At 32.2% G+C, this 27,568-nt stretch overlaps 7 protein-coding genes across 9 annotated transcripts in view; 2 read left to right on the plus strand and 5 right to left on the minus strand.

Moving 5' to 3' along the window:
• Positions 1-552: 552 nt before the first annotated feature.
• Positions 553-7,190, minus strand: LOC139093752 (protein rotatin homolog). The gene is made up of 6 exons (XM_070644581.1): positions 7,143-7,190; positions 3,401-7,076; positions 2,484-3,287; positions 2,176-2,372; positions 1,150-1,670; positions 553-1,084 (listed from the first exon to the last, which is right to left on the minus strand). Exons 1-6 carry the CDS (start codon positions 7,152-7,154, stop codon positions 715-717), a joined length of 5,580 nt encoding a protein of 1,859 aa, XP_070500682.1. The 5' UTR covers positions 7,155-7,190; the 3' UTR covers positions 553-714.
• A 556-nt stretch (positions 7,191-7,746) lies between these two features.
• On the minus strand, positions 7,747-11,485 carry LOC139093594 (glutathione S-transferase-like). The gene is made up of 6 exons (XM_070644354.1): positions 11,412-11,485; positions 10,247-10,356; positions 10,160-10,185; positions 8,198-8,365; positions 7,998-8,140; positions 7,747-7,939 (listed from the first exon to the last, which is right to left on the minus strand). The coding sequence occupies exons 2-6, from the start codon at positions 10,351-10,353 to the stop codon at positions 7,772-7,774; spliced, it is 612 nt and encodes a 203-aa protein (XP_070500455.1). The 5' UTR covers positions 10,354-10,356; positions 11,412-11,485; the 3' UTR covers positions 7,747-7,771.
• A 98-nt stretch (positions 11,486-11,583) lies between these two features.
• Positions 11,584-13,034, minus strand: LOC139093592 (sn-1-specific diacylglycerol lipase ABHD11-like). Its single transcript, XM_070644352.1, has 4 exons — positions 12,788-13,034; positions 12,078-12,668; positions 11,949-12,020; positions 11,584-11,774 (listed from the first exon to the last, which is right to left on the minus strand). The coding sequence occupies exons 1-4, from the start codon at positions 12,955-12,957 to the stop codon at positions 11,714-11,716; spliced, it is 894 nt and encodes a 297-aa protein (XP_070500453.1). The 5' UTR covers positions 12,958-13,034; the 3' UTR covers positions 11,584-11,713.
• Positions 13,035-13,426: 392 nt separating this feature from the next.
• On the plus strand, positions 13,427-14,212 carry LOC139093593 (alpha-ketoglutarate-dependent dioxygenase alkB homolog 6-like). The gene is made up of 2 exons (XM_070644353.1): positions 13,427-13,593; positions 13,646-14,212. The coding sequence occupies exons 1-2, from the start codon at positions 13,477-13,479 to the stop codon at positions 14,201-14,203; spliced, it is 675 nt and encodes a 224-aa protein (XP_070500454.1). The 5' UTR covers positions 13,427-13,476; the 3' UTR covers positions 14,204-14,212.
• A 131-nt stretch (positions 14,213-14,343) lies between these two features.
• Positions 14,344-16,511, minus strand: LOC139093596 (sorting nexin-2-like). The gene is made up of 4 exons (XM_070644356.1): positions 16,331-16,511; positions 15,973-16,127; positions 15,018-15,906; positions 14,344-14,869 (listed from the first exon to the last, which is right to left on the minus strand). The coding sequence occupies exons 1-4, from the start codon at positions 16,424-16,426 to the stop codon at positions 14,666-14,668; spliced, it is 1,344 nt and encodes a 447-aa protein (XP_070500457.1). The 5' UTR covers positions 16,427-16,511; the 3' UTR covers positions 14,344-14,665.
• A 439-nt stretch (positions 16,512-16,950) lies between these two features.
• Positions 16,951-18,923, minus strand: LOC139093648 (guanylate kinase-like). Of its 2 annotated transcripts, XM_070644424.1 has the most exons (4): positions 18,495-18,923; positions 18,310-18,430; positions 17,819-18,098; positions 16,951-17,759 (listed from the first exon to the last, which is right to left on the minus strand). In XM_070644424.1, exons 2-4 carry the CDS (start codon positions 18,338-18,340, stop codon positions 17,366-17,368), a joined length of 705 nt encoding a protein of 234 aa, XP_070500525.1. In that variant the 5' UTR covers positions 18,341-18,430; positions 18,495-18,923; the 3' UTR covers positions 16,951-17,365. The 2 variants fall into 2 exon arrangements, with proteins under 2 accessions (XP_070500525.1, XP_070500526.1); XM_070644425.1 differs by lacking the exon at positions 18,310-18,430.
• Positions 18,924-20,038: 1,115 nt separating this feature from the next.
• LOC139093582 (P-selectin-like) overlaps positions 20,039-27,568 on the plus strand; it is a 33,284-nt gene continuing 25,754 nt past the window's right edge. For both annotated transcript variants that reach the window (XM_070644333.1, XM_070644334.1), the window contains exon 1: positions 20,039-20,505. In XM_070644333.1, coding sequence (XP_070500434.1) covers positions 20,409-20,505 — 97 coding nt within the window. In that variant the 5' untranslated portion in view covers positions 20,039-20,408. The remainder of the gene's footprint in view (positions 20,506-27,568) is intronic.

Genomic DNA, 27,568 nt, shown 5'->3' on the forward strand with positions numbered 1-27,568 from the left:
CACGTGTATACAACAATTAGATGAGTAACTACAAAAAATCCATCCCAAGCCATGCTTTAAAGCTCAATAGTGCAGTACATTCATATAACACAAGAAAATGAAGCAAAATTAAAGCAAACAAGCATGTACAAAAAAAAGAACATATTTTTGTCGCAAACAGTCTGATATATCAAATAATAATAATAATATTTATCTATAAACAAGAGTTAGACTAATCATTACATGATTTTTTAAAATAATTTCTCTGACATAAAGCCCCAATACGGTGGTTTGATAAATTAAAGGGAAATTGTGTAATGGAATTATAGTGAAAAAAAAGATAAACTTTAATTAGGCTTATTAAACGTTTACTGTAATATGTTGTAAATATCAAAAAATAATAAACATGAAAAAAATATTAAAGGAATGGTTCTTGTTACTTTATCTTCGCTTTTAAGTTTTTCAGATTTTCAAAATAACTGTCATTTTAATATTTGAATTTTTTTTACAAATCAGATTTTTTAAATCTTAAAAGTACGTTAAATAATTACAATTTTATTGGAGCTAGACTCTTTGACTTAATTAACTATTTTAACAAACTAACAGATATAACTTAATAAATAACGCGGAATTATCATGCATTTTAACGAATTATATTATTCTTTGGTATCGACCTAAATTGATTATCATTTAAACATTCTTATCAGTAGCTCCGATATCACAGAACATAAATTATTAAGCATAAAGAACGTCTTTCAACATCGATGTTAAGTTGTACAAACCCGAATCATCCTTATTTTTTAGGGCAAATTCCATAGCTGTTAAATGTTCCCTCAATTTACGATTAAACGATGAATTTTTCAACTTTGCCCTTGATTGTTCACTTTTTGACGAAATGCTCAGCAATGTTTGTAGAATAAATACCTTATCGTCTTTATTTCCATCATCCGATAATATTAAATCTAATGTATGCATAAAATCATCCGATACAAGTGCGACATAGCCGAGACTTGCTTTCATAGTTAAATTCCTAATTATTTTCAGTGCTGATGATTTCATTGATTGATTTCCGATACGTACAATTCGACATAATAAAGATATTTGTCTGTGGAAAGGAAAATAAAGTTAATTAATATTTTATGGAAATTGTTTTTTCAGTTCAATAAATACCCAGGCGTGCATTCAGAGTCTTCATATCGAGAAAGAGCCTCGAAAAATTCAAGCCATATCTCAGTAACTTCATTCCATGTCGATTTTTTATTTGACTGAATTTGCGGATGCAACAAATCAAGTAATTGAAAGACTTTTGCATTTTTTAATGTTATACGAGCATCGACACAACGACAGCATTTTTTGATCGTATATAATCCATTTTGAATCAATACTAAACTTGAGTCTGTATGAGGTATCTTCTGAGTTTCTTTCTGTACTTTTTGTAAGATTCCTTTTATTATCGGCGTTCCATTTATTTCTGCCGAAATACTGAATCTTAGTATATCGTATTGACTGATGTACTGTATTAATTGATAGAAGATATTCAACAAGATTTTATCAGAATCAATCCACGAATAAATGTCTGGCAATTGGAAAAACAATGGGATAAGTAGCATCGTTGATTCCTGTACTGCAGGCATATCCCATTCCGAAACAGCTTTTAAATAGATGGATAAGTTTCTTATGGTATACGTACACTGCAAAAATATAAAGGAATTAATTAATTTATTGATTATAAGCATATTTGTAAAGGATAATTAATTTAACTATTAAGATTGATCGAAGGAAATTGATTTCTAAAAACCAGTAAAAATTCAAATTTTGAGAACCGTTTGCAATTCAAATTTTGAAAACCGTTAAAAATTTGGAGAATCGTTAATAATTCAAAATTTTGAAAACCGTTAAAAACTCAAAAGTTTACGAATCGTTAAAAATTCAAAATTTTGAATTTTTTGAAAACAGTTACAAATTCAAAAAGCTTAAAGCTTTCTATCCACGAAAATTAGTAATAATTTGAGCCTTTCAAATGACAAAAATATGCCATAAAAAATACAATTAAGGATCGATATTGTCATGTCACAATATTATCATAAACTTAACAATCTTCTAAGAATGTAATAAGAATGTTCAAGGCTATTGCCTAGTTCAAAATTAACGCAAACTTCTATTAAACATTTATGTATTTTCATCACGTAAACTCACCTTCTGAGCGCCATGCTTTTTTACAGCTCCAGAATATGAATTAGTAAGCAAATTGATTGGATTAATAATGAAGCATCCAGATTGTTTAATTATCCATTCTTGAAGTTTTATTTCTACTGAGAAAATTTTGGCTCTGTTGCTCTCATTCAACAAATTTCTTATCAAGACAAATGCCGCCAATCTCATTTGGTAACTCGCTGTGGAATAAGGAATAAACATTGATGATATGGAAATTAAAAACCAAAGGATTAATTTTAATCGCGAGATTAAAATTAAATCCTAGGGTTAAAACTATATGACAGACTTACATTCAGGCTGTTTCAAACTGTCAGCATGATCAAATATCTTCAGAGCTTGAAGCAGGAATAAATCGCTCGTGTGGCGCATTTTATTAAAATAAAAATTCGCAGGATTTGTTCTTCCCGTGCATGGATTTTCCTTAAATTGCTTAATAATTTTACTTTTCACTTTTTCTTCAAAATGCCATTCAAACATACTTGTTAATATGTCATGTTTATTGCTTGAATAGGCATTAAGTAATGTTATAAGGAACCTGATGTAAAAAACAATTTCATTTGGCGTATTTTTTGTACTTAATCCACTCAAAATAGCAAAATTAAATGTCTCGTTGAATGAATTATCATAAATAAATATCTTTCTGATTTTGTCAATTCCAATCGATGATGACATGAGTATTAAAAGGATATTAAGGATGTTGTTGTTCATTCTCTTATATTCATTGCACTTTTTTGCTTTGATTGCCTTTTCACTTGTTGGATTTTCTATTCTCATCATTAAGTCGCGCAATCCTTTATCGGATATATTTGTGACAACATCGATGACATGCTCTTGTAATTCATCATATGAATGACACATCAAAATCATATCAAGATTATCCAAGTCATTGTTCAGCACTTTTTCAATCATATTCCTTTGCTTGACTATTTCGGCTACTTCTGGAACTTTATTTTGTATCATTTTCTTAACCACGAAGCTCATTGTTTCATAGCAAATAGGCTTTTGATCGAGTAATTTTATGATTATTTTCATTTGCTGCTTACTATTTGTTGCTTTTGGTTGATTGCTGATTGATGAATGATCAAGGAAATTGCCTGTTAAAATAACGTATTTTTAATAATTTGAAATAATTAAATTCAAAATTTGAATTTCGAAAAACCGTTAAACATTAAATTAATTATTTAAATAAGTATATGATGTACATTACCTATGACCAACGCCAATGACCTCCGTTCATAATTTGATTTGGCATTACCATCAAAAATTCGTTCAAAAACCATGTCCCAAACGGTGAAATTTAATTCATCCTTAAAACCTTCACAAAATTTATCATAAGAATCTTTGTTTCTTGTTAAATTCGCAATTATTGACCAAATTAAAGCTTTATCGACTTTCTGATTTTCCTTCATCCATAAGAATAATGTTGAATAATCCTCATCGTTAATTTTGAAATTGTATTTTAGAGATGTTAAGGCATCAATTACTGCAAATATTTGATTAATGATGTATGTATTCAGGAATCCAGACTTTTCATTCTTCTTCTTTGCCTTTAAAAATGCTCTCGATGATGAAACGAACTTTCCAAAAATCTCATTCACATACTTCTCATCCAGTTCAATTGGCATAATCCTCAAGACATTTCTTATCAATGTATAAATGACCTTGACTGATGGCACTTTTGTCAAATCGTTCCATGCCTTATCCGTCATAGCTACATCAAAGAGATGCTCACACAATTTTTCAATCAAATTTGATGGAAAGTGAATCTTGTGATGTTTATTGAAGTTAAATATTATTTTATCAGTCCAGTCCTTTTTTGATTCACATTCCTTAACAACGGCATTAATGAAGTACAGCATTTGAATGTAGACATTCTCATCAATCTTTTGATTTTGATTTGTTTTCTTGAAGACCAACAGTAAAGGATTATTAATCAGCGTAATTACAACAGTTTCATGTGACATCCACGGTATAAATAAGTTCTGGTAGATTGCGATGCATTTAACAAGCATAGCCTTTTGAACATCACAGTGATCATCAGCATATTGGACATACTTTTTCATACGTTTCATCATTTCCACAGTAAACGACTTTGTGTTCATGCTAGGCATCATCATAAGGCACGAAATTTTACTTAATTGCCGTTCCAAATCACGAACAGTCTTGACAGTTTCAAATACTTTGCTGATATTAGATGTTATGAGACTTACAGTTGTGTCTTCTTTAAATTTGTTGTCCTTTTCAGTCAATATAAGACATTTAGGAAGCTTCAAAGTCTTGCTGTTTAATCCTTTGTAATACATATCCGTTTCCAAAGTACTTGACATCAATTTAGATTCTGTATCCTTCTCGAACCAAACAGCACCAAATGTATATCGCATGTAACTCAATGTTATTTCCTGGATGTCCATGTTTTCATTTTGAATTTCCAATGCCTCAAACAGCCACTCCAGTTGTGTCACTTTATTGAAAGGACTTTCAGTCCAATGAACTTCAAACTTGAATGGACAGTGAAGATTATTAAGGAACTTAGGCAATGAAATTGTTTTCTCATTTGTGACAATGAAGTCACTAAATGACAGCAGGAACAGCAATGAACAAGTTTGAATCTTAAGCGGTACATCATCTTGGAAGTAGATTAATGTTTTAATAAGGAATTGAAGAACTGATGGCTCATTTGATAGGTAGATACGGAATGATGAGATAGTTACAGCCCATTTGTACAATATATTAATGACTAACTTCCTTATTACTGCATTATTTGGATGTTTCATGTCGAGATTGCCCACAAAATATACCCAAAGATTGTCATTATGTGATAATTTACAAATATAAGATGAATTCATTTGGACACTAAGTTGCAATAATACAGACTGTAAAAGTTCTTCCTCCTCAATCATCTTTTTTTCTCCAATGATTTTCTTAACTGTCTCATACGATTCGGCACTGAATTTGACATTTTTGTCAGGCATCTGCAAATCGCTTACTTGACTATCTTGTAGGATACAAAAGTTGTCAGGCACAATCTCAATGAAATCTTGTGTAAATTCAGGAACTTTCAAATTTTCTAATAATTTAATTTTTGCCATTTCACGAGCTTTTTGATGCGTGCAGAACATGAATCTAACGAAAGCTTGATTAAGCTCATAGTCATCAAATCCTGAATGTTCATGAAATACGTCAAACGAAAAGAATCCCAACTTCTGATCAGTCTTGTATAAGCATGGAGCCAATGGCAGGACAGGACGAATCGTTTCCAAAATTCTAACCCAATGATTTGGAAACACAACTTTTGAACGAAGTAAAGCGAATATAATCAATTTTGCATGCCTATAAATCGTTTCATTTTCATCGCAATATCCAAAACAGAGAATTTCGGTGACAATTTCTGTCGTTAAAGGAATTCCAATAATGGCACATAAATCCATATTTTTCAGTTTCTCATCTTGATCTTCTGTCAGCTTCTTTTGGACACAACTTCGTGCCATTGCGTATGCTTTTAAGCGAATTGCTGGCACTTCATTGCTTAACAGACGTAAAATAATTTCCTCTGCTGCTGTTTTTAGTTCCTCATTTGTGTTGAATTTATCGGCACATTTTTCAATCGCCGAGAACAATATATCAATAAGTTCTTCACTTTTGTGGATTCTTATTGTGTCTAAACATTTTAATCCTGCGACAATGATATTCTCATCAGTAAAAGTTTCCCATTTTTGGAATAAATCAACAACTGGTCTCCATGTTGCATTGATGTTTAGCAATAAATTCATATCCTTATCATCCTTTAGCACTTGAATCCTGTTGTTTTTAATTAAATTATAAATTTGTGGATGTGAATGGCTTAATGTATAATCGAGAAGTGCCAAATCACTTTCAAATTCCCATAAATTATTTTCACTATATTTTGTAATATTTTCCACATTTATCCTCGACACAAAAGCATTAATCAGATAGATTAGGACGATGTAATTAAATCTATAAATATCAGAATTTGGTCCCGATTTTATATAAGCTAAGCGAAATCCACGAACAACTTTTGCCATCATATTAAGCAGCTCATTTAAATAAATATCACAGACATCTTCAGTATTTTCGACCAAATCAACCATATCAAAGAGGATCGTATAAATGGCATTCTGTCTTTGTTGCTGTAACTCCATATGAATATCGAGACAATTATCATTGAAGGTTTCAAAAAAATTTGTAAACATCTGAATGACTTTGTTCATGTGCTTTTTAATTGGCATAAATTGTAATTTCTGCTTCCTTGCCTCAATAAAACGTTCCTTTAGTCCATTAATAATGAATTGTATAAATTTGAGGATTTCAAGTGCATGTTCATTGCATGTTTTTGGCAATATGTCTATAAATGTTTCGAGGACGTTCGGTGGTTGCAGGAAAAATTCAGGTGGATAGTCGCTTATTATTATATACAGGGATTTAAGTATTTTATGGAGAGCAATTTTATCTTGATATAGTAATAACTGTGAATCAATATAATTGAATGTATCCAAATTTTGTCCATCTAAATTGACCCAAAATTCGTATTGCTTATTGTCAATGTCTTCCTTCTCTTCCTTATCACATTTTGAGCTTGTTTGCTTTGTTGGAGAAATCATTAATTTTTGCATTCGATCAATAAATGAATTTTCTGATGGTTCACTGGATGGTATTGGAATGGGAAAGGCTGGATCAATAAATGATCCAGTCTCATTTGCGATATCAACTAATAATCCAGTCTCAAATTTGTTTAAAAGTTCGCCAATTTTTTTCAATTTAGCTGAACTTTCTTCTGGCATCAAAAGACGAGAAATTTTATTCATTTCCTTTTTTAATCTTGCCAATGACATAGTTTTTGTGATGAAATTGAGAAAATCATCTCGCTAGAATAGATCAGATGGATTATAATCAATTGAATTCAATGAATATTAAAACAATAGAAAACTCACGCTGAAAATCATGATCAGAAGATCGAAAATTTCAACTTCATTTGTAATTGGTTTGAATTGGAACCATCGAATTAAATGACGGGTTAAGATATCTAGATTAACTACAGCAAATTCCTCGTCAGCATATGGATTTCTGTTCCTTTCTTCCACTAAAATATTGTTTTTCATAATTGATGTGATTTCCTTAAGAGCATTTTGGCGCGTTTCTAGTTTTGGATCGTCTGTAATCGAATTAATTTCATATGCATTCAATGTAATATAGTATAATTATACTTACTAAGCCGCTCTAAAGCATGAGAATCGATAAAAAACTTCATTTTAATAAATTAAATACTTTTCATTTGTTAATTGTGTAAAATTTTCCGCTAAAATATTTGAATTCGAATTCAAATTTATTACGACCGTTAGAACCGTTTCATTTAAATCGGTTCAAAATTGAATTCAACACGTGATAAATCGGTTTTTAACGGAAATTTTTATAGAATTTTAAAGCATTTTATTTGGTTCCATTCAAATTTTTACATGATTATTTCTGACAAAATTAGCTATAGTCCATCGAATGTTATAAAAAGTTATTTGTGTAAAAAATATTTTTGGCTGAATTTACATTAATATTGTTGTTCCTCTTTTTATACCTCTGTGACTGGTCTTTGTGCAATATATTTCTGAATATTCTCATTTGAGAGAACATTGTCGACGACTTGTCTCAAATTTGGGAAGTTTTCAAGCAAATCGAGTTTTGTCAAGTAGTTCAAATAGTCAATGATTCCGGCAAAGTAGATGTCAGCCCAGGTTGTCTGTAAAGATTGAGGATGTTAAGTGAAGTAAGAGTATGAGGATATTGGTGTGACTTACTCTATTTAATACTAAATGTCCACCATTTTCTTTGGCAACAACATTCATTTTAGTAAGATAGAATGGGATAACTTCTTGTGTCAAAGTGATCATCTTCTTCTCCTTAACAGCATCATCAGGCTCGTATGAAACAATGGCGATCTCTGTAATGACACATCAAGCATTAATAAGGTACAATAAACAGCATATCCAGCTCATACTTAGACGGAACTCATTGATGGTGTCAACAAGAGCATCAATTTGTAAATCCTCAAAAGCATCCTTTCCAGCAACACCAATTTGCTTGGCAATGTAACGACACATGGCAAGACTTTGATGTACACGCTTTCCATCAACTTCCAATACAGGCATTTGTCCCATTGGCATAGCTAACATATTTTATAGGTTTCAAAATTAATTAAATAAAACTACGTAAAATTTTTCTTGTTTTAATTGCATTAACTATCAATATTAGATCCATCAAAGCTCGCATTTTTGTGTGGCTTAATGTCTGAGAATATTTCATGAGAGTTTTGTTGAGAATACAGCAGAATAGACACAAAACAGTAAACAAAAATGAATAAAAGAAATTAATTGAAAAATTAATACTTAATTTTTAAAGGTACAACGATGATTGGTCCAATTGATTGGCTGTAAAAATAGAACTGGTTAATTAAAGAGGATTTTGTTTATAATTCTTATAATTCCGGCTTTAGTAACAAATCAAATCTAAAAAAAGTGTAAAAATTGTCATAAATTAGTGTCATTTTTTAAATATCAGTTTGTGGTCTCTTGCTAATCCAGTCTTGAACTGCACTTTGTCCAATAACATTGTCGACGACTTTTCTCAAATTCTCATGATTGGCTGTAAGATCTTGCTTAGCCAAATAATTGAGATAATCGATAATTCCAGCGAAATAAAAGTCGGCCCATGTAAGCTGAAATAAGAAGTTCCATAAATTAGCATCGGATGAGATTGATATGTACAGTATATACTCGTCCAAGTGCTAAAAATCCACCATTATCTCTTGCAATGTCGTCCAATTTCTCGAGATAGAATGGAATAACTTCATTATTGAGTGTGACAAGCTTCTTCTCCTTAACTTCATCATCAGGCTCGTAGGATACGACGGCAATTTCTAAAATGTCAGACATATGATCATCAAATTGTTGGATGGTATTAATGACTTGCTTTGATCATCTTTTAAGGAGTTGTGAGTAATTTTTGGGATTTTTGAGAATTCTTTTAATCTGAGGATTTAGTTAAGCCGAATTTTAAATCCGAGGATTTATTTGATCCAAACTTTGAAATTTAGAATTTAATGAATTTCAAATTCAATTCTGTGTTTTGAGAAGTTGAAAGCCTGAAAACTGATTGCCTCTACATCTTGTTCCCTAACTAGACCCAAAAAAGCACATCCCCAACAGACGATCAAAGCAAAATCAATAAAATTCCATTTAATGCGTACTCAAACGGAAGTCATTGACAGTATCAGCAACTGTATCAATTTGTAAATTCTCCCAATCATCATTTCCAGCAAGATTGATAGCTCTTGCAATAAAGCGACAGCATGCAAGCGATTGATTAACTTTCTTTCCATCGACTTCCAAACATGGCAATTGATTCATTGGCATACCTTAATTATGAATAAGCAGTCAGAGAAGAGAGAAAGAGGGAAATAAGAATAAGATGGAAAAAGAAAGGAACTTCCATCGAATTTTTAAAAAAAAATAGTTATGTTGAATAAAGCTAGCAACTGTCATGAAATATTCTCATTCGCCATATGTAGATGCACACACCTACATCAATTGATGTACTCAATTTAGGCAGGTCGAAAAAATTTGTAAAATTTGAGCTTTGCGTATATGCGATAAAAATAGATAATTACAATCATTTGACTTCAATTGAAATAAAAAAGCGGAATTAGCAGTAAGATTATCACAAAAGTTATTTTAAGTCACTGCAAAAATAAGAAGTAAAAATAGTTAGTCACAAATAGGTGATGTAGATTCTCTTTTTTTTTTTTGAGGGGGATCCAATTTTAGACATGTAAGACAAGCTGATTGATTAATGGATTAATTACTTTGTAAGCAATTACATTACTTCTTTTGAGACCAAAACTAATTAAATGTGGACAAGGCTCAATTAAAATTCGGGATCAGAAGTGATTTATTGGACTTACTAGGCTTCAATGCTGGCCAGTCATTCCTTAACAATTTAAAATTAAACTTAGGATCTTTTATTTAAATGTTTATGACGTCGTACTCACCTGGAAATACGGACATCCTCAAATGGCAAGTTTCCATATGAAAGCAAGAAGCGAAGTGGCTCACCCAATGCCTTAACGTTGAAATAGAATACTTTATATTCTGGCATTATCTGCAAATTTATTATTTATATTTAATTAAACTAACTTATTAACTTCCACGCATAGCGTGTATTTATTATGCTTTTTTTGTAGTGCCGTGAGCATTGTTGGAATCAGAGTTGGAATCTGTGACATATCAACTGTTGAGAGGTAGATTTCTTTGGTGTGTCAAAGTCCTGATCTGTTGCAGGTTTCACATTTCGACAACTATTTTGTCTGTAACAGGCGTGACTGTCACATGCGTCGCTTGTAACACAAAATGTAACGGCACATGTGTCTAACATGAGATGCGTGAGACACATGTCGTGTGCGACTCACAGTGAGACATATGTTATTCGTTACCTGTTGTGCTACATGCGACACATGTGTCAGGTAATTCTTTAACACATCTTATCACCTTAACCAGTTACACGTACCTATCGCTGAGTGGTGCGATTCTGAATGGAATCCTTATTAAAATTCTATGGATATACTAAGCAGTTCGACCCTTTCATTAGCACTATGAATGAATTCTAAGGATTATATGACACTAAAACCATGTCACTCAGACATTATTATGTTGAGGAAGTTGCAATGGAACATTTCGCCCCGAGCATTACATGATGTTTCAATTGCTGCCTCATAGTAGGCTGTCAATCACTCTAGATCTTAATTTGACAAAAAATAGCCATGATGTGCAATTCAGGTGAATCCCTTTCACATAATGATATGGCATATGCAATGTTCAGACAGTCTTTGACTAAAATTACTTCCGTATTATGTGTGTCACATGCTTTCCGCATTCTTTACGATTGGTGTCACAAGAATCGATCACATGCATTTCTTAATCAAAGGTATTTTCTATTAATCAGGTTAATTATAGAAACCAACCCCAAATCTTCACAAAACAGGAACAACATGTAATGACTCATCTATTGCCTAACCACTCAGATTTTCTCACATTTACATGATCGTCTCGATATCCTCGATTCCACTCTGCTCCGACACAACAATTTTCTTCTTAATAAACTATTGATCCACAACATCATAAAGCTTATCATTTTATCACACATTCTCATATCCTTACTTCAAAATTGATGTTACGAAATCACCCAAAAAAATAATTTTTGTCACAAAAATTTAAAGGACCGAATTTCCAATTTCAGCCGAACAGAACGAGACTCAACAGCCGACTAAATTAAATTTAGTCAATTAAATTTTAAAATTAATTAAATTGATGCAGGCTGTGCATAAATAAATCCGATAGTTTCCGAAAGAGATGAAAAAGCCTTTCGAATTTTAGATTAGTTCTCAATTTTTGCTAATTAATTTAGTGCGAGTTAGATCTTTATTTCTCTATTTACATGTCTTCTTTTACAGTCTATAATCTCATTTGTTCAGAAAATTAATGACTAAGTTAAGGAACTCTTCGCTTTTCTCCGCATGCACCCTGTAAAATAAATTAAAGGAATTAGAATTGAATTGATTTATGAGCAGTTATATCCTGATGGGGACAAGTTTGTCAAGGCAGCCACATAGCATGCAAGTGACAATTTCCATACTAACTGCCACATGACAACCATTGACCTGCAATGAATAATTTGTGTCAATCAGGCATGCTTACCAATGACCAGCATCTAAAAATTCAATCGATGACTTCGGGAAGAGCTTCTCTATTGCAGGCTTATCTGCTGGTCTAAATTAAAAACATTTAAGCTACTTCAGTGCCAAGAATTAAATCCAACAAACTTACTTCAAATAATCAGATTTAGATCCTCCAATGAAAAGTGTCGGTCCATCAAAATGCATTCCTTCCGTTGATGGAAATTGAGCTACGCCAGTTAGGAAGCATCTATCTAATGTCTCTAAATTAATTCGCCATGTAAAGTTTCCAGTTTCGTCTCTAATTAAGTTAGTGATTAGAAAATCTCTTAGTGACTTTTCGCTAATTATTTCACTTAATTTCTTATCAGCTAAAGCACGAGCTTGTTGAATAGTATTTTGACTATCAATTTTTAATGACTGCATAGCATGTATAAATAAAGGTATATTGCTTTGAGTAGTTCCAATACGTCCAACTGGTGAAATATCAACAACGATGAGTTTCTCAATTAAATAAGGATATTTTAAAGCAAGGTACATGACAGCTCTGCCGCCCATTGAATGACCTAAAACGGAAGCTTTAGCCAGTTCGTTCTCCTCAATAAATTCTCTAATATCTTCTGCCATTAATTCATAATTATGATTTTGAGTATGTTCCGTTTCTCCATGATTTCTAGCATCTATAGCAAAAATCTTCCTTTTGGGATTTGTTTTTTGAGCAAACGCTTTACAAAGGCTATTCCTGTATGTGTAGAAATAAAATACAGATTAGAAGTTGTTATGCAATTTTTTCACTATAACTATTTGCACATTTCTTTAGTTTTTCACTATCACAAACACATTCTTGCATGCACAACTTACCAGTTTGACTTACTGCCGAATAATCCGTGAAGTACAATAAGGCTTTTATCAGTATTATCATCTTTTTGATACTTATTAAACGCGAGAGGAACTGCACTATAACTTCTACTAATATGTGATGATTTTTGACAAGAACGGAATAAAATAGAACTTATATATCTTGATAACATCTTGGATAAATTAAACTAGCTTATATAATTAATTAACAGCATAAAACTTCATACAAGAAAATTTGCACAAATAACTGGTTTGTTTATAAACAACAAACTGATTAGGGGGAAGTCTTGTTTAAAAGCTGATTCGTATACAGTTTTTTCACAATATATGGGCTTTGTAAAACACTTTGACTGCTAAATAACTTATTAATTAATTAAATAATGCTTGAAAGACCAGAAAACTCACGTTTTGAAAAACTCTGAAAAAATATTCGTTAAAATTTGAATTTTTGTAGGAAAATGTAATAAAATTTGAAATTTTGAAAACGATTGAATCGGTTTTGCTTTGCATTTCAAAATTTTCAACAAGTTTTCATTGATTTTAACTAAATTTAATCTCATTTAGTGCTAATTCAGGAACTCCTTCTGTTTAGTCACTTAAGCAATCAATATTTTGGACTTTTTATACTTGTTTGGTTTTCTGTTTTGTGATAAATTAAGAAAAACAAATAATTAATTAGTTTACATATCAAAATGCTCAATTTAGAAGACTATAAACTAGATTGTCTACCAGACACATGTTATTACATTCCAAATTTCATCACTGAAGCAGAGGAAAAGCTCTTACTACATGAGATTTATAAAACACCGGTAATTTAACATAAATTTTGTTCTTTAACATCCATAAAACCTTTAATTGTAGCTCTGTAAATGGACACAACTGTCACATAGACGTCTTATGAACATTGGTGGAGTTCCGACAAGTAAAGGAATGATTGCTGAAACAATCCCAAACTATTTACAAAATTATGTTGATCGAATTAATGAAATTAACATTTTTCCACCAAATTGTCATGCAAATCACATATTATTGAATGAGTATAAAGCTGGTGAAGGAATCATGTCTCATTTTGATGGTCCAATGTTCTTTCCAACGATATCTACACTGTCAATTGGCTCACATTGTGTCCTGGAATTTAATAAACCACCGAAAGAAGACGAAAAGTATGAAATTGTTAAGGAACTTAAAGTTCTTGTTGAGCCTAGAAGCTTATTGATCCTGAAAGACAATATGTACACCGATTACATGCATAGCATTAGTGAGATAAAAGAAGATGACCTAAATGATCCATTAATCAAAAATTTAGACAAATGTGACCAGTTGAATGAGATGAAAATGTTGGAACGGACAACAAGGATCTCATTGACTATAAGGCATGTACCAAAAACATCAAAAATGAAACTAAAATTCTTTAAATAACATCTTAAATGTGTGATTAAATCATATATTTTTTGTAATTTAAACATTTTAAATTTGTTTTTCATATAAAGTATCAATATTTCGATATTAATTTTAATTTTAATATACTTTTTTTGTTTCATTCACTTTTCTCATCCGGAAAATTTATAAAAATGTGACATAAACGGATATACATAACACAAGAGAATACGTAAGAGATATCAAAAATAACAATTTTTGGAATGATTCCATTTTTAAATATATTGCGAATATTTATGACAAAAATTGATATCGACGATACCAAAAGAAAAAGGAATTAATAGGGATAATAGACATAAAGCCTCACTGACAGAACATATAATTTGTTTTTATGTTTGAAATGATTATAAAGTTAACAGAGACATCAGATGAAGCTTGACAAATATAAGCTCAAACTGTTAAATAGACTTTATCTTCGGATTCATCAATATTTTTATGATAATTTCATGCAATTTCTTTCGCTGCTGGAATGTAGCCCTCCCAATATTTAAGGATTTGTTTCTGGAACACCATTTGATCTTGAAGATATTTAACGATTGTTGCTTTAAAGTCTTTTGCACGATTTAATTCAAATCTCTCAACTTCTCGCTTAATTTCGGCTGATATATCCTCAAATTCCTTCTGACAGCGCTGAACTTTGGCTTCCCACTAGAAAATATTGAGAATTATTGTAATTAAAGTGTTTTAAAAAATAACGGCTTTTAAATTTTTGAAAAAATTGTCAAAATTTCAAAAAAAAACTTTCAATATTTTGAAAAATAATTTAAAATCAGAAAATCCGTTAAGTGAAGCTTACCTCTTCGACCTCTTTTTGGGCTGGTTCCAGCTTATCGTTGCGTTGACTTAATTCTATTTTAGCTTTATTCTCTCGTTTCTTTGTCAGTTGAATCTGGGCATGTTGCCAATTTTGAAATACTTTTACACGTTCATGAAAGACGTCTTTAATAGCGCCAAGAAGTCCAATATAGTCCTTAATCATTTCGGAAAGAATATAAAAGTCAGAGTTAGACTGCTCAGATCGTAAAATTTCAATTTTTTCCTCAATGTCAGCAAGTTGAGATAAGGCTTTTGAGAGACCGACATGTTCCTCGCATGTACTAAGCATTGCTGCCGACTTTGCAACATTACCAGTTAAATGAGCCAATTCTTGTCGATGAACAACGAGTGATTTCACAGCAATATGTAACTTTTGATACTGAGTATCGAGTGTATCGATTTCGGCAATTTTATCAGCAAACCATACATCATTTTCGTCCATCTTATATGTTATTTTGTTCACAGTTTCGCCAACTTTATTGAATAATCGCATCACACCAGCACCACTTAATGCAGCTGTGTTTGTTGCTCGTGGCAAATCCTGTTCACTTTCGAGAAAATTGATGAAATTCTCATCAAATCGAAGTGTTGGATGTGCTGAAATACGATTTAAAAATCGCTCAAGACTAGCACGACGATTCTCAACCCATTCCTGTCCATTATTTGTTCCTGACTCGGCATTTTGTTGACTTCCCATTTTCACTTTAGTTGCACCAAGAATGTTTTTAGATGGTGCTGGTGGAATTATAAAGCCAGCACGAAGATAACGCTCAACAAGTTGTTCGTGTAACCCCAAAAAATCACTAAATCTTCTATTTACAATCGATTGTCTCCGTTTAAACTTAGTCATATTAGTCTTCGTTACGATTCTAGAATGAATAAAATGTATTACTTAATAAATTAAATTTTAATTCAATTAGATGGATATTCCTTACTTGTAAACTAAATAGCTATTCATTCCATCACCCATTTTTTGTGGCTCGTCCACAGTAATTTCAATAGAATGTCCATCAGTTTCTCTTTCATCTGATGTTGTTATGACGTCTTCCATTATAGCTGGATCTTTTGGCGATGATAAGACATCATTGCTCTAAATAAGTAAAACAAAAGCAGTAAAAATACACTTATTATTAATGTATATGCACAATTAAATAACATGTACGCAATTTTAAGCTTGGTTTAAGTTCTATTGATAATAGTGATTTTTCAGAACACGAAAGATAAGCGCTATGAGTAATAACAATAAAAGAAAGTAAAGGAACAATATTTCTTTTTTTCACCCAAAATAAGTACCTGAATAGCAGATTTAAAGATATCTGTATCGTCATTTGGTGAGCTTATATCTACATTATCCATATGATCAAAAAGAGGCGGAAGTGTTGACTCCATTTTCAGTAGTTTTCACTTTTTTTTAGACTTAATTAAACACGAAAAAATATTGTTCTTTGAATTATTTTCTACAGCAGTGGATCTCAACTTGGTTTACGCGGTACGTGAAAGCTTCGTACCCAGGTTTGGTTGTTTTGAGATTTAAATTCGTTTCTTATTGAGAATTATTACACTTAATAGATTTAATAAATTAGAATTAAAGGAATGTTTGCTTGAGTAATGAAGCAGCATAAAGTCAGATTAATACTAAAGGCTAGTAAAGGACAGAAAAAGTTTCTGCATCACTGGACTAAAAATTAACGAAACTATTTTGTGCGGGAAATTCAAATTTTCTGATGTCGTTAATTTGCTGATTCATGTACCGGCATAATTGTATTAAAATTAAGCGCATCTAATATGCTGGTTGTATTGTTTTGGATATATTCTATTAAAAGACTATCCAGGAAGTTGAAAATCAATACAGAAATGGATATAAATTCGTTAAATTCATTTATTATTGTAAATTTGATCTAATATTACACAAACAGCACAATATAACATGAACAATAACACTATGTCTCTAAAAAAATCCTTCTATTATTCTTTCGAACATCAACGGAATGCATCATGCAAAAGCGTAAAATCGATATGAATCATGAACATTTTTTCTAGAGGATATAACAGGACATACACTTAATTGTAGCTATATAAAAGGAGGTTTAGAATCTAACGATTTGGCAATTAGTTTATAGGGTAAGTTAGCCCTAACAGGCAAAGAGTATGCTTTCATATTACAGAAAGACCACTGAGGTACCAAAAACGGTATCTTTGCCTGCTAGGGTAGGATTAGCTTAATTCAATAAAAAAAAATCCAGGTTCGTTGTAAATCTTTTTGTAGGTAAGTGTCAAATACATAAAATATTATTAAAAATATTACATCGTATTAAAATTGATACATGGTTAATCATGAAGGAAGTCACTGTCACTGAGTGGTCTTCGGTCCAAACAAATTTTATTGCCTTCTGCTATTTGTCTTTCGATTAGACTTAATACGTAATCACGTAATTTATGGTAAGCTTCTTTGAGATTATTGTTATGGACGATCAAGTCAAAGTTTCCAGGTGTTAATCCATACTCAAGTTCAATTCTGGCAGTATTTAGACGTTTCTCGAGACTTTCTTCTGTTTCTGTATTTCTGGCTCTCAATCGTCTTTCAAGTTCCTCAATTGATGGTGGTTCCACAAAGATGAAAATTGCATTGAGGTGGGAATTTTTGACCTGCTTAACACCTTCGATTTCTATGTCCAAAACACATATCTTTCCATGACTTTGAACTTTTTCAATAGCTTTTTTGCTAAAAATAGAAATTAATTGTAAGTCACGATTTTGGTGACAAAATTGATAATTTATTACCTTGTTCCGTAAATATTTCCACTGAATACAGCTGTTTCTATAAATTCACCTTTCTCGATTTCTGCCTTCATTTCCTCAACACCAACAAAATTGTAATGAACACCATCTTCTTCTCCTTGACGTGGCTTTCTTGTTGTATGTGAAACGGAAAATCCAAAAGTATTTGGAAATTCCTTAAATAATCGCTTCAATAATGTACTCTTGCCACTTCCAGACGGCCCACAAATAACTAAAGGCTGAATTCCTTTCGAAACCATTCTTCCGCCAAGCGACGAAATTGCTATTTGCGATGAAAAGAAGAAAACGTAATTAGATTTAATTGTGCAAATTTTTTAATATTTTCTAAGCTGTTTTATGCTAATGACTTGACGTTCAGGAACAAATGGAATGAATGAATGAAACTGACCAAACAACTTTATAGACATTATTCAATAGACATGTTCTGGCTATAAAATTGACATTTTACAGGCACGATTTGTAAATATAATTACCTCTTGAAATCAATATAGTTAATGAAAGCATTTTATCTGATAATATTGATTATAAATTGAAATGTTGCGTGATGATTATGGCCAAAATTCTATTCTATGAATTTTTCAATTTTTTTAGTCACTTCACAGGAAAAGACACAGGATATGAGTAATTATTAGGTACAGGATTATTCAAACATAATTACCTGAGTGTTTAAAACAATATTAATTAAATGAAATAATAATAATCCACAAATTGACGGTAAATTTAATTAATTTTTCAGGTCTTTCAAGTTCTTTTGAATATTTTCCACTTTTTCTTAAAATAATTCAACGTCAAGGTCAACGGACAATATCTTCTAGTGCCTCGGTCTGTAGACTATGTTATTTTCACTTAATGTAGCACGTTTTCTTAATTTACGTAGAGATTTTCACAATTTTCAATTTCTTTGGGAAAAATTATTTTTGATGACAAAGAAATTTTCAAGCAAATTAGCAAGTTTTGGCGATTCCTTTTGTCAATTTATATGTCAGCTGCTTTTAATAAGTATATGTGATGCCGTTTTATATTTTTTAATGATCCAAATACTTTAATTCACAAAATTCACGTTTAATTTGGGTTATTTTAGTTTTTGTTGATTTTCCCGCTTTCAACCTCGTTGTTTTGTTTGAATTTTAAAAAACCGTTGGTGTTTTTCACCACAATTTCACCACAAACGACACGTGTTTGAAAGGAATTAGTTGATTTATTAAAAATAATATTTTAATTATTGAAGAAAGCATGTGAACTTTGATGAAATTAATTTGATTGACAATAATTAGGATTGATTCTGACAATTTCATTATTTGTGGTATTAGATGTTTTTATTTCGCCGAAAAATGATTCAAAATCATCAGGCAGAGAAAAATAAGCAGTGGCATTGGTGGTGGTGATAAGATTGTCAGGTTACTGATCCTAACGACTCGAGTTCAATCACAAAGAAAATCTAGTAGGATTCGGGTGCTTTTTCGCTGTTTTTAGTCACACCAACTTGGTTTGTCTATTATGCTTAAGTCCATTGCATTGGATGATAAGAGATCTCGAGCAATACCTAAGAATTCCTGGCTCTTTACTTGGTTATGTGAATTTTTAAGGAGAAAATGACACTGGAGAGAGTATTGAAAATTCGTATTTGGACATTTGGGAGACGTGCTACATTTGGCAACCGGAAGTCAGTGATAGATTTCAGCTTCAGACGCCAACTAAGAAAGGCTATCAATCACAGTTGATCTGTACGGTGAGCGAATGAAGTAAGTAGTGATGTATGACAATGCCAATGAAATCATGTTGAGCGTAATGTACCGAATGAAGTTAGCTTCAAATAAATTTTTGTTATTTCAAATATTATTCTCAATTCTCTTAACAGTAGATCGATGATCAGGCATTTAAGTCTATTAATGGCTTTATTCTGTGACTCAACTATTGTGAATTGATATAAGCACAATCTTATGCAGATCATCGAATTTTCACCATCAATATTTACTCAATTTTCACTGATAAATCAACTTTTATCGAAAAAAAAAGCAACTGAAAGCTCAAAACTTATGCTCCGAAAGCGTGAGAAGAAAATACAAACAGCTTTATGCTGCACACAGCAGACACAAAACAGAAAAAAAATTGAGAGAAGTTGAGCAGAAGTAAAAGAAATGTTAAACAACAAAACCTATTTTATTATTATTTCTCCAGTATAGTTTGTGCTGTCGCGGAGAGTAAACGGTCTTAAGCATTCAACTCCGGTATATTGTCGCTAGAATGTGGGTGAAATGAAATAAATAAAGAAATAAAGCAAAAACAAGTTCTTGTGTGACAAAAAATTTGAAGAAAAAAAAAATCACCTGAAAGAGCTTAAAAGTGAGGAATTCGAAGCTCGTGCCTTAAAAAAAGGGAAAGGAATGAAAATTAATGAGGATGAAAATTTAACCAAGTGCTATTAATAAAAAAAATGATCATCATTAAAAAGTTGTTTTAGGGCAGTTACAAAGAAAGAGTTTTATACACAAGAAATTACAGCAATAAAAGAATCGGTGGCGGCTGTGCTTGATTATCTGTTAAAGTTATATACCTAAAAAAAATAGTGAAAATGATTTCACAAAATATCAAACAAAAGCTTAAAATGCAAGGTGTTTTAAAACTTTGGATTACATTTAGTCTATATTTTGTTGGATTTAATTGTCAAGGTAAGCATCAAGACATTCCATTTCGACGTTAGTTGCACATTCGAAATGCTTGAGTGGGAAACAATTTTTTTTTTATTTTTCTGTTCTCGTTTCCTTTTGTTATACTTTTTATTTTTTTTTGCCATGCCTGGCCATGGTAAAGATACTTATAACAACAAAAAGACATAAAAAAATATCCAGAAAAAGAATTTTTAATTAAAATTCTCATTACACGATTATATGAAGGACCCAGCGGCGTAACGAGTCTTTCAGGTGCTGTTTAACTTCTTTTTGTTGGAACTCAGTCAGTCAATTGATTTTATGGGATAGGTTAAGAGGGTTTCTGGGAATGTATTAACATTTTGTAGTTAGGGTTCGAATCCAGGGATTGAAAAACCCTACTTGTGATAAAATAAAAGACGGGAAGTTGGAAGGTCCAATTTTTAATGGACATTAAAAAAAACCAAATTCTGAGAGTTCTTCAAATTTTATGTACTTTTCAGGTCAAACATTCTTCTATAAACGTACTAACAACCCAATCGTGTTCATTCGGATTGCTACTTCCGTACTCCTTACTCCTTACTTACTCCTCACTTTGCTTATCATACATTCATTTTAACTGTGATCCATGGATTCTCTTAGATTGCGTCTGAAACTGGTCACCCTTTGTCAATACCAAATGCTACACTATCTCTATCAACATCCTCTTTCCAAAAGTTCTTTGGCCGTCATTGTGTTTTTTTACCACCTACAAATCATTTCGAGATTCCTTCCGAATGGCTCCTAAATGAAGGTTTGTGCTGTTTGTGTAATGTCGGGTATAGTGACCTAGAACTATTAGATTTATAGGTTTAGTTCTTTTTGAAAATCAAATTGTCCATCGACTAACCCGCTAGGCAACTGTAGAGCCGCAAACTGGAAGCTATTAGGGGCATTTTAAGGAGGCAGGGTCACACCTCCTCCTCCTTTTTAAAAGAGTTCCAAAATTCCTCTAATTTTTTCCCATGATTTTTTCAAAATTTTAAAACCCCTTTTTATTCCTAGCTAATTCTCTGGTGCCAAGAACTCCCAACATTCATTAATCCCAACCTAAGTTACCAGCCCTGCTTCATACCTTCAATAAAATCTAGAATTTAAAAAAATTCTACTAAAAATATTTTTATTTCAATTTAATTAAACCGCATACACACATGAACAGCATACGCAACCTTGAACAGTAAAGCATGCAGTTGTGGCTAAAAATAAAATTATTTTTAGAAACATGTCTCTGAAGTACTTAGTTACCGCTGAGAAATTACTTTTTTCACTCTTTAAATTGTTTAATGGAAATTCAACAGCAACAAATTCGACTCGGTCAGTAAAACATAAATTCTGAATTTTTCATGCGGCAGACAATGGATAAAAAAACATTTTCCTTCTACTCTTTTGTCTGATCTTATTCACACTCAGCATAAATATTATTGAATACAAGCAGGCAGATATTCTTGAAAGTCTTTAAAAGTAGCTATTCGGAACAAACGTCAATAAGCGTTATGGGAAATTCTTTGAATTAGATTTTTTGTGCTTTAACTGGTTTAATTTATGAGGATTTGGGTTAGAATGCGCTGCGTGAATATTAATGAAGTGAATATATTTATTGTGAGTAATCAAGCGCTTCAACAGAGCAAGAGTCAAGGTGCAGATCACAGCTTATGATGTTGAAATGTTGAGCGCTTTTTGCTTATATTCATCCGTATTCATGAGTTAGACACTTCTTGTGCATCTTAACGATTGTTCCACAGTTCTCTGAGCAACAAAAGGATTGCATGCCATGCAACCATATGACTTCCATGCAACCATGTGACTTCATTGCAACCATGTGACTTACATGCAATCATATGACTGCCATGCAACCATATGACTGCCATGCAACCATATGACTGCCATGCAACCATATGACTGCCATGCAATCATATGACTGCCATGCAACCATATGACTGCCATGCAACCATATGACTGCCATACAACCATATGACTGCCATGCAACCATATGACTGCCATGCAACCATATGACTGTCATGCAACTATATGACTGCCGTGCATCAATATGACTGTCATGCAACTATATGACTGCCGTGCATCAATATGACTGCCATGCATCAATATGACTGCCATGGAACCATGTGAATTTCATGCACCCACGTGATTGTCGTGCAACCATGTGACATGAAGTCCAACTTCAACGCTAAATGTCCATCCCTTGCACAAAACCCAAATTATGAAGTATGAATTAATTTAATCGGCTCACAAAAATCTTAGAAGACACAATCCGTACTTGACAAATGAGTATTAATAAAAGGATTAAATGCCAAACATAACATTCTTGATCCGATACTTAACCCCTGTCAAGTATGCTTATTTTGCATTTAATTTTTTGTTCAAATTTAACCTTTAAATAATTTCATGGAACTTAATTGAAAGCTTAGTCAATTAATACAGCAGTCATTTCTTAATATTTGCTATTACTTGCTCGAATTTAATTTTTACAGAAAATTAGCCAACTGACCAATTATTGAATTTCATGGAAATTCCTATAAATTATGAGCTTTTTAAATAATTGGGTAATTTCTGTAACTTTTTCCATAAATGCATTGAGTCGAAGGCATTGGCAGAGGTTTTGCCCAAGCGACACAAATGAAGAGGGCTCCGCATGTATTACCACCAAATGGAAGCCACTGGCAACGGCATGGCAATCACTTGAACGTCACATGACAGCTACATGGACGTAACATCTCAGTTACTTGAACGTCACATGACAGTCACTTGAACGTCTCATGATAGCTACATGGACGTCACACGACAGCTACATGGACGTCACATGACAGCTACATGAACGTCACATGACAGCCTCTTGGAAGTCACTTGTACGCCACATATCAACTACTCGTGTGTCGCTTGGGTTAGGAAGCCTAGTTTGGTTTATATCCCTGATTAAAACATGTTTACTTGGTTTTCACGATAAAATCCCATTCTAAATTCTATATTCTTCGCCATAACCTCAAATCCTTTGCAATTCCCTCAAAATACTCGCTGACTAATAGAAGTTCAGGTCGATTCGACTCAATGCAAGTGCTCGAAGTACTCTGAGTTCCGCCTAAAGTCAAATTAGTATTGACTTCAAGCTCACCTGTAGAATATTCCATATGCGAGCACACAAATTTGTTCCAGGACACAATAAAATAATTCATAATAGCAAAAAAAAAAAATCTGAAGCGAGTATAAATCGTGATTGCAATTGACCCTGGTGCTACATATTTCAAGATATTCAGAAAAGGCAATTTTACACTCGAATCGATCCGTTTTGATCACGAGCAGTTTCACATTACAACGATCTTTACTTGAAGTCACATTTATTGTTGAATAATCATCTCTTTTCCATTTGTCTTACTGACATGGTGTGAACTAATCGAAATGATTGACTGCTCGATGTGCGAGGGTATTTAAATTAGAAAAACAAAAAGTCATTAACCCAGTGTGATGTCATGACAAAAATAAAAAGTGCATAACAATAATATAAAGTAATTGAATGCGTGTTTAAGTTTAAAATCATCGAACCGTACACAAAGTTCTCAGATTCTCAGACAGACAATTGAAAAAAATTTCATTTTCAAAATCATCGTGCGCGCAAATCATAAAAATAAAATTATTTAACATTAAACAAACACATATATATGTGGATGTGGAAGCATCAGAGAAGAATAACACAAAATTAGTGGCTGATTATTCATAAAGTCAGCCACTTTAATTGCATGATTTTTACATTAAATTTGTGTTTTTTCCATGAAAATGCTGGATTTTTGTGGTCGTTTGGAAATGACGTTGATGTCTCTTTATGGACTGTGATCTCTGATGTTGTTTTCATGCTAAGTCTATCATGTGCAGTGTTCTGCAAGCTTTTTGCACGACGGCACACCTTAGTTTATCTCAAAAGACGGTTCATGGCATTTTCAGTTTGAACAACACTGTTTTAGACTCTTTATCTGCCCTCCGGCTGCAATCATACAAAATTTGATTTAGATTGACAGAATCATTACTATTCAAGAGATTTCAACAGATTCTGAGCTTTTGACGCAAGCAAAAAGAGTTGTCTGTGTCTATTATTCAGTCGCTTATCAGACAACTCGAGTGGCACGTTGCAGCAAACCGCGTCTTGTCTTTGAATACGGTAACAACACAGTACCTTAGCGAACATGATATGCTTTTTGGGTAACATCTGCAATAGATTTTCCACAGAAATCCAAATACTTACTTACTCATTTCGCTGGTTGTCTTCTGAGCAGATGACCTCCCGAATTAGACAAATCCTTGAGATACATCTATAGTTGGTTTCCGTCTTCCAATTATCGATACCAAATGCAATGCTATCTCTATCGACAGCTTCACATCCACGAATTCTTAAGCCTTCTTCGTGCACTTTTGCCAACAAATAAAATCTAATATTTGAACCCAAATAGCAGCATCTATGCTTCCAACTCTGCTTCTAATGTTATAATCCCATATAGACGTCAACATTGAATCACCCATCAGTAAACATCACAGAGGAAAAAGAAAAACAAAATTTTTTGAGTAAAGTCAATTATCAAACACAAATCAGTAAGTGTCACTAACGATTGCGTGATGGCTCCATGCATGCATAAGTGAATATCGTTGCATAATGTCTTAATGCTAAAGTTTGGCCTTTTTTGACTCTCTTTTTTCATATTTTGTTAGTTTTGTTGCTTTTATAATAAAGGCATGAAAACTTGAACATCAATAATGTCTGCTTTTGTGCAAATCTCTTCATTATTGTAATATCTTTGGCGTGATACAAAAATGCATGAGATTTCAAAACTAGTTATTTCCACAAGCTCATCATCTTAATTTGCACTATTCTTTCAATTTTCGATTGATTGCTTTTGAAGATTTTTATTCGCCAAGATTCACAATAATCAATCTCTTCTCTTACGAAATATCACACGAGAAAATAACAACGAAAAGAAGAATGAACCGCCAACAGGCCCGGCAGCGGAGAGAGCTCACTCATCCATAGACAGAAATATTGTCTTCTTTAATCTTTTTTTTTGTGCTTTATACAGAAATATGGACCGTAACTAAATGAAGGAAAGGTGTTGCTTACTCCAAAAATAGATACATAAATCAATTTTGTGATGGTTTTGTTTTTTTTTGCCCATCTTCAGCCGTGCTCGAGAAAAGCTTGATTACAATAAATGGCACATGAAAATTGTTCAATCTTCAATAAATCTTGGTTACATTGGATGTACAGTATTGATTTCGTGTATCCGTAAAGAAAATTAATGGGAGTTTCCGGCACTTTGTTTGACTAAGAGCGGCTGCTTATTCAGATACAAGACGACAAGAAGGTTTTGAATTGAATATAGTTACAGGCTCTTCCGACAAAAAGCATCAATATTGAGTAATTCTCAGTATTTACCGTATTTAATGACTTCAGTTATGTTTTTGGAACCAACAAAATTTCTCAATATTGGTCTGTTATGGCAACATGATCTTGCTGTTGTGTTGAAACCTTTCATTAAACATGGAGGAAGCTGAAAAGAAGAAAAGAAAAAGATGTTTAAGAGTAAAATGTCAAAGCTCATGAGGATAAGTGAATTCCACAATAACAATGCCTGAATATTCTTGACTAATGTACATCTGAGTTGAAATATCCAATCGTGATTCTTAATTTGATGTTTTGGTATTTAAAATGGATGGTAAGAAGAGATTAGGTGATTTTGCCTTAACAGACAATGAGTATTGTCACTTAAATGAGCTTGTTCATGAGTATAGTCAATCAGTATGACTAATCTTGCAATATTTTGGAAATAAACTAATTGTCTGATGAGATAAACATTTAAAAATGCAAATTTTGCGACATTGATCATCCAAAAGTGTGATTTAAGATTAAACCTTAGTCTGACTTTCAAAACAAGTTATTTCGAGTGTCACACAACTCCAAACCATTCTCAAACTTCTAAATGTTCAACGTCATATCTGAACAATTCCTTACTAATGACTGCTAACTACTAAATCGACTTAACAAAGCGCATACAAGCTTATAAGTCCATACAATCATGTGATAATAATAAGTTTACTTTAAAATCCATCCCACGGTTTGTATTGAGTATAAGGAAGTGAACTCAAACTTGGATAACAACACTGCACTTAAAAAGTCATTCCAAAAATAGAGAAACAATCAAAAAAAGAGTCAAGCGAAATGGAGTATATCGATTGATTGTCATATTCTTACCACAAATTTCATAGATTTTAGTCGAATCGACCGACTGCCTATATGTGAATGTAACAAAAAAATTGATCAAGCTCTATCAAAAAAACATTTTCTACCTCTAACTTTCACTCTATTGAATATTTCTTCGTATTATTTGTTTGCGTTTTTTATGTCTTTCTTTTGTGGTCTTTTGTTTGCGTACATTTTTAATATTAATACTCTCAAAATATATGAAATAAAAATATAAAAATAAAATACCTAGGAAAAAGAGAATGAGAAATTATCTTTTATGAAAAGCTTATGTTTATCAATAAGCATTGTTTTTGTATGCAATTCATAATTATTTCGTACACATAAATACAATGTTGCTGACTGTAAAGTGAGAACTGGAAATATTCAATTATCAACTAATAAGATTATGAAGAAAAATATGAAATTAATTTTAATGGGTTTTTGTTAAAAGGCTTTTTTTCGCCGGTTTGGCCTCGGAAAGTATCTCAAGTGTGAATCATGCGTGTTATGTCAAGTGCCATGTGTATGGATTCCAGAGAAATATGAATGTTTACACTCAAAAAGAGAAATTTTCTGATTTTTATCTTTATAAATTCACAGCTGTATTTTATTGTTTATGGATATTATGTTTTACTAGTTTGTCGCGAAGTTAAGTGATTTTTGCTGCTTTTAATGCTAAGAATGGCTTGAATAATGTAAATCTTACAGATTTCATTTCCTTTGTGTTTATTCTTTGGAGTTCAAAACCAGACTGAACTTTAGTACGAAAAGGGGTTTTCAACTATGTATAATAAATATTATTCAAAT

Source organism: Chironomus tepperi, unplaced genomic scaffold, assembly GCF_022539635.2.
Source record: "Chironomus tepperi strain 1889 unplaced genomic scaffold, CSIRO-AGI_Ctep_v1 contig_337, whole genome shotgun sequence".
NCBI lineage: Eukaryota > Metazoa > Arthropoda > Insecta > Diptera > Chironomidae > Chironomus > Chironomus tepperi.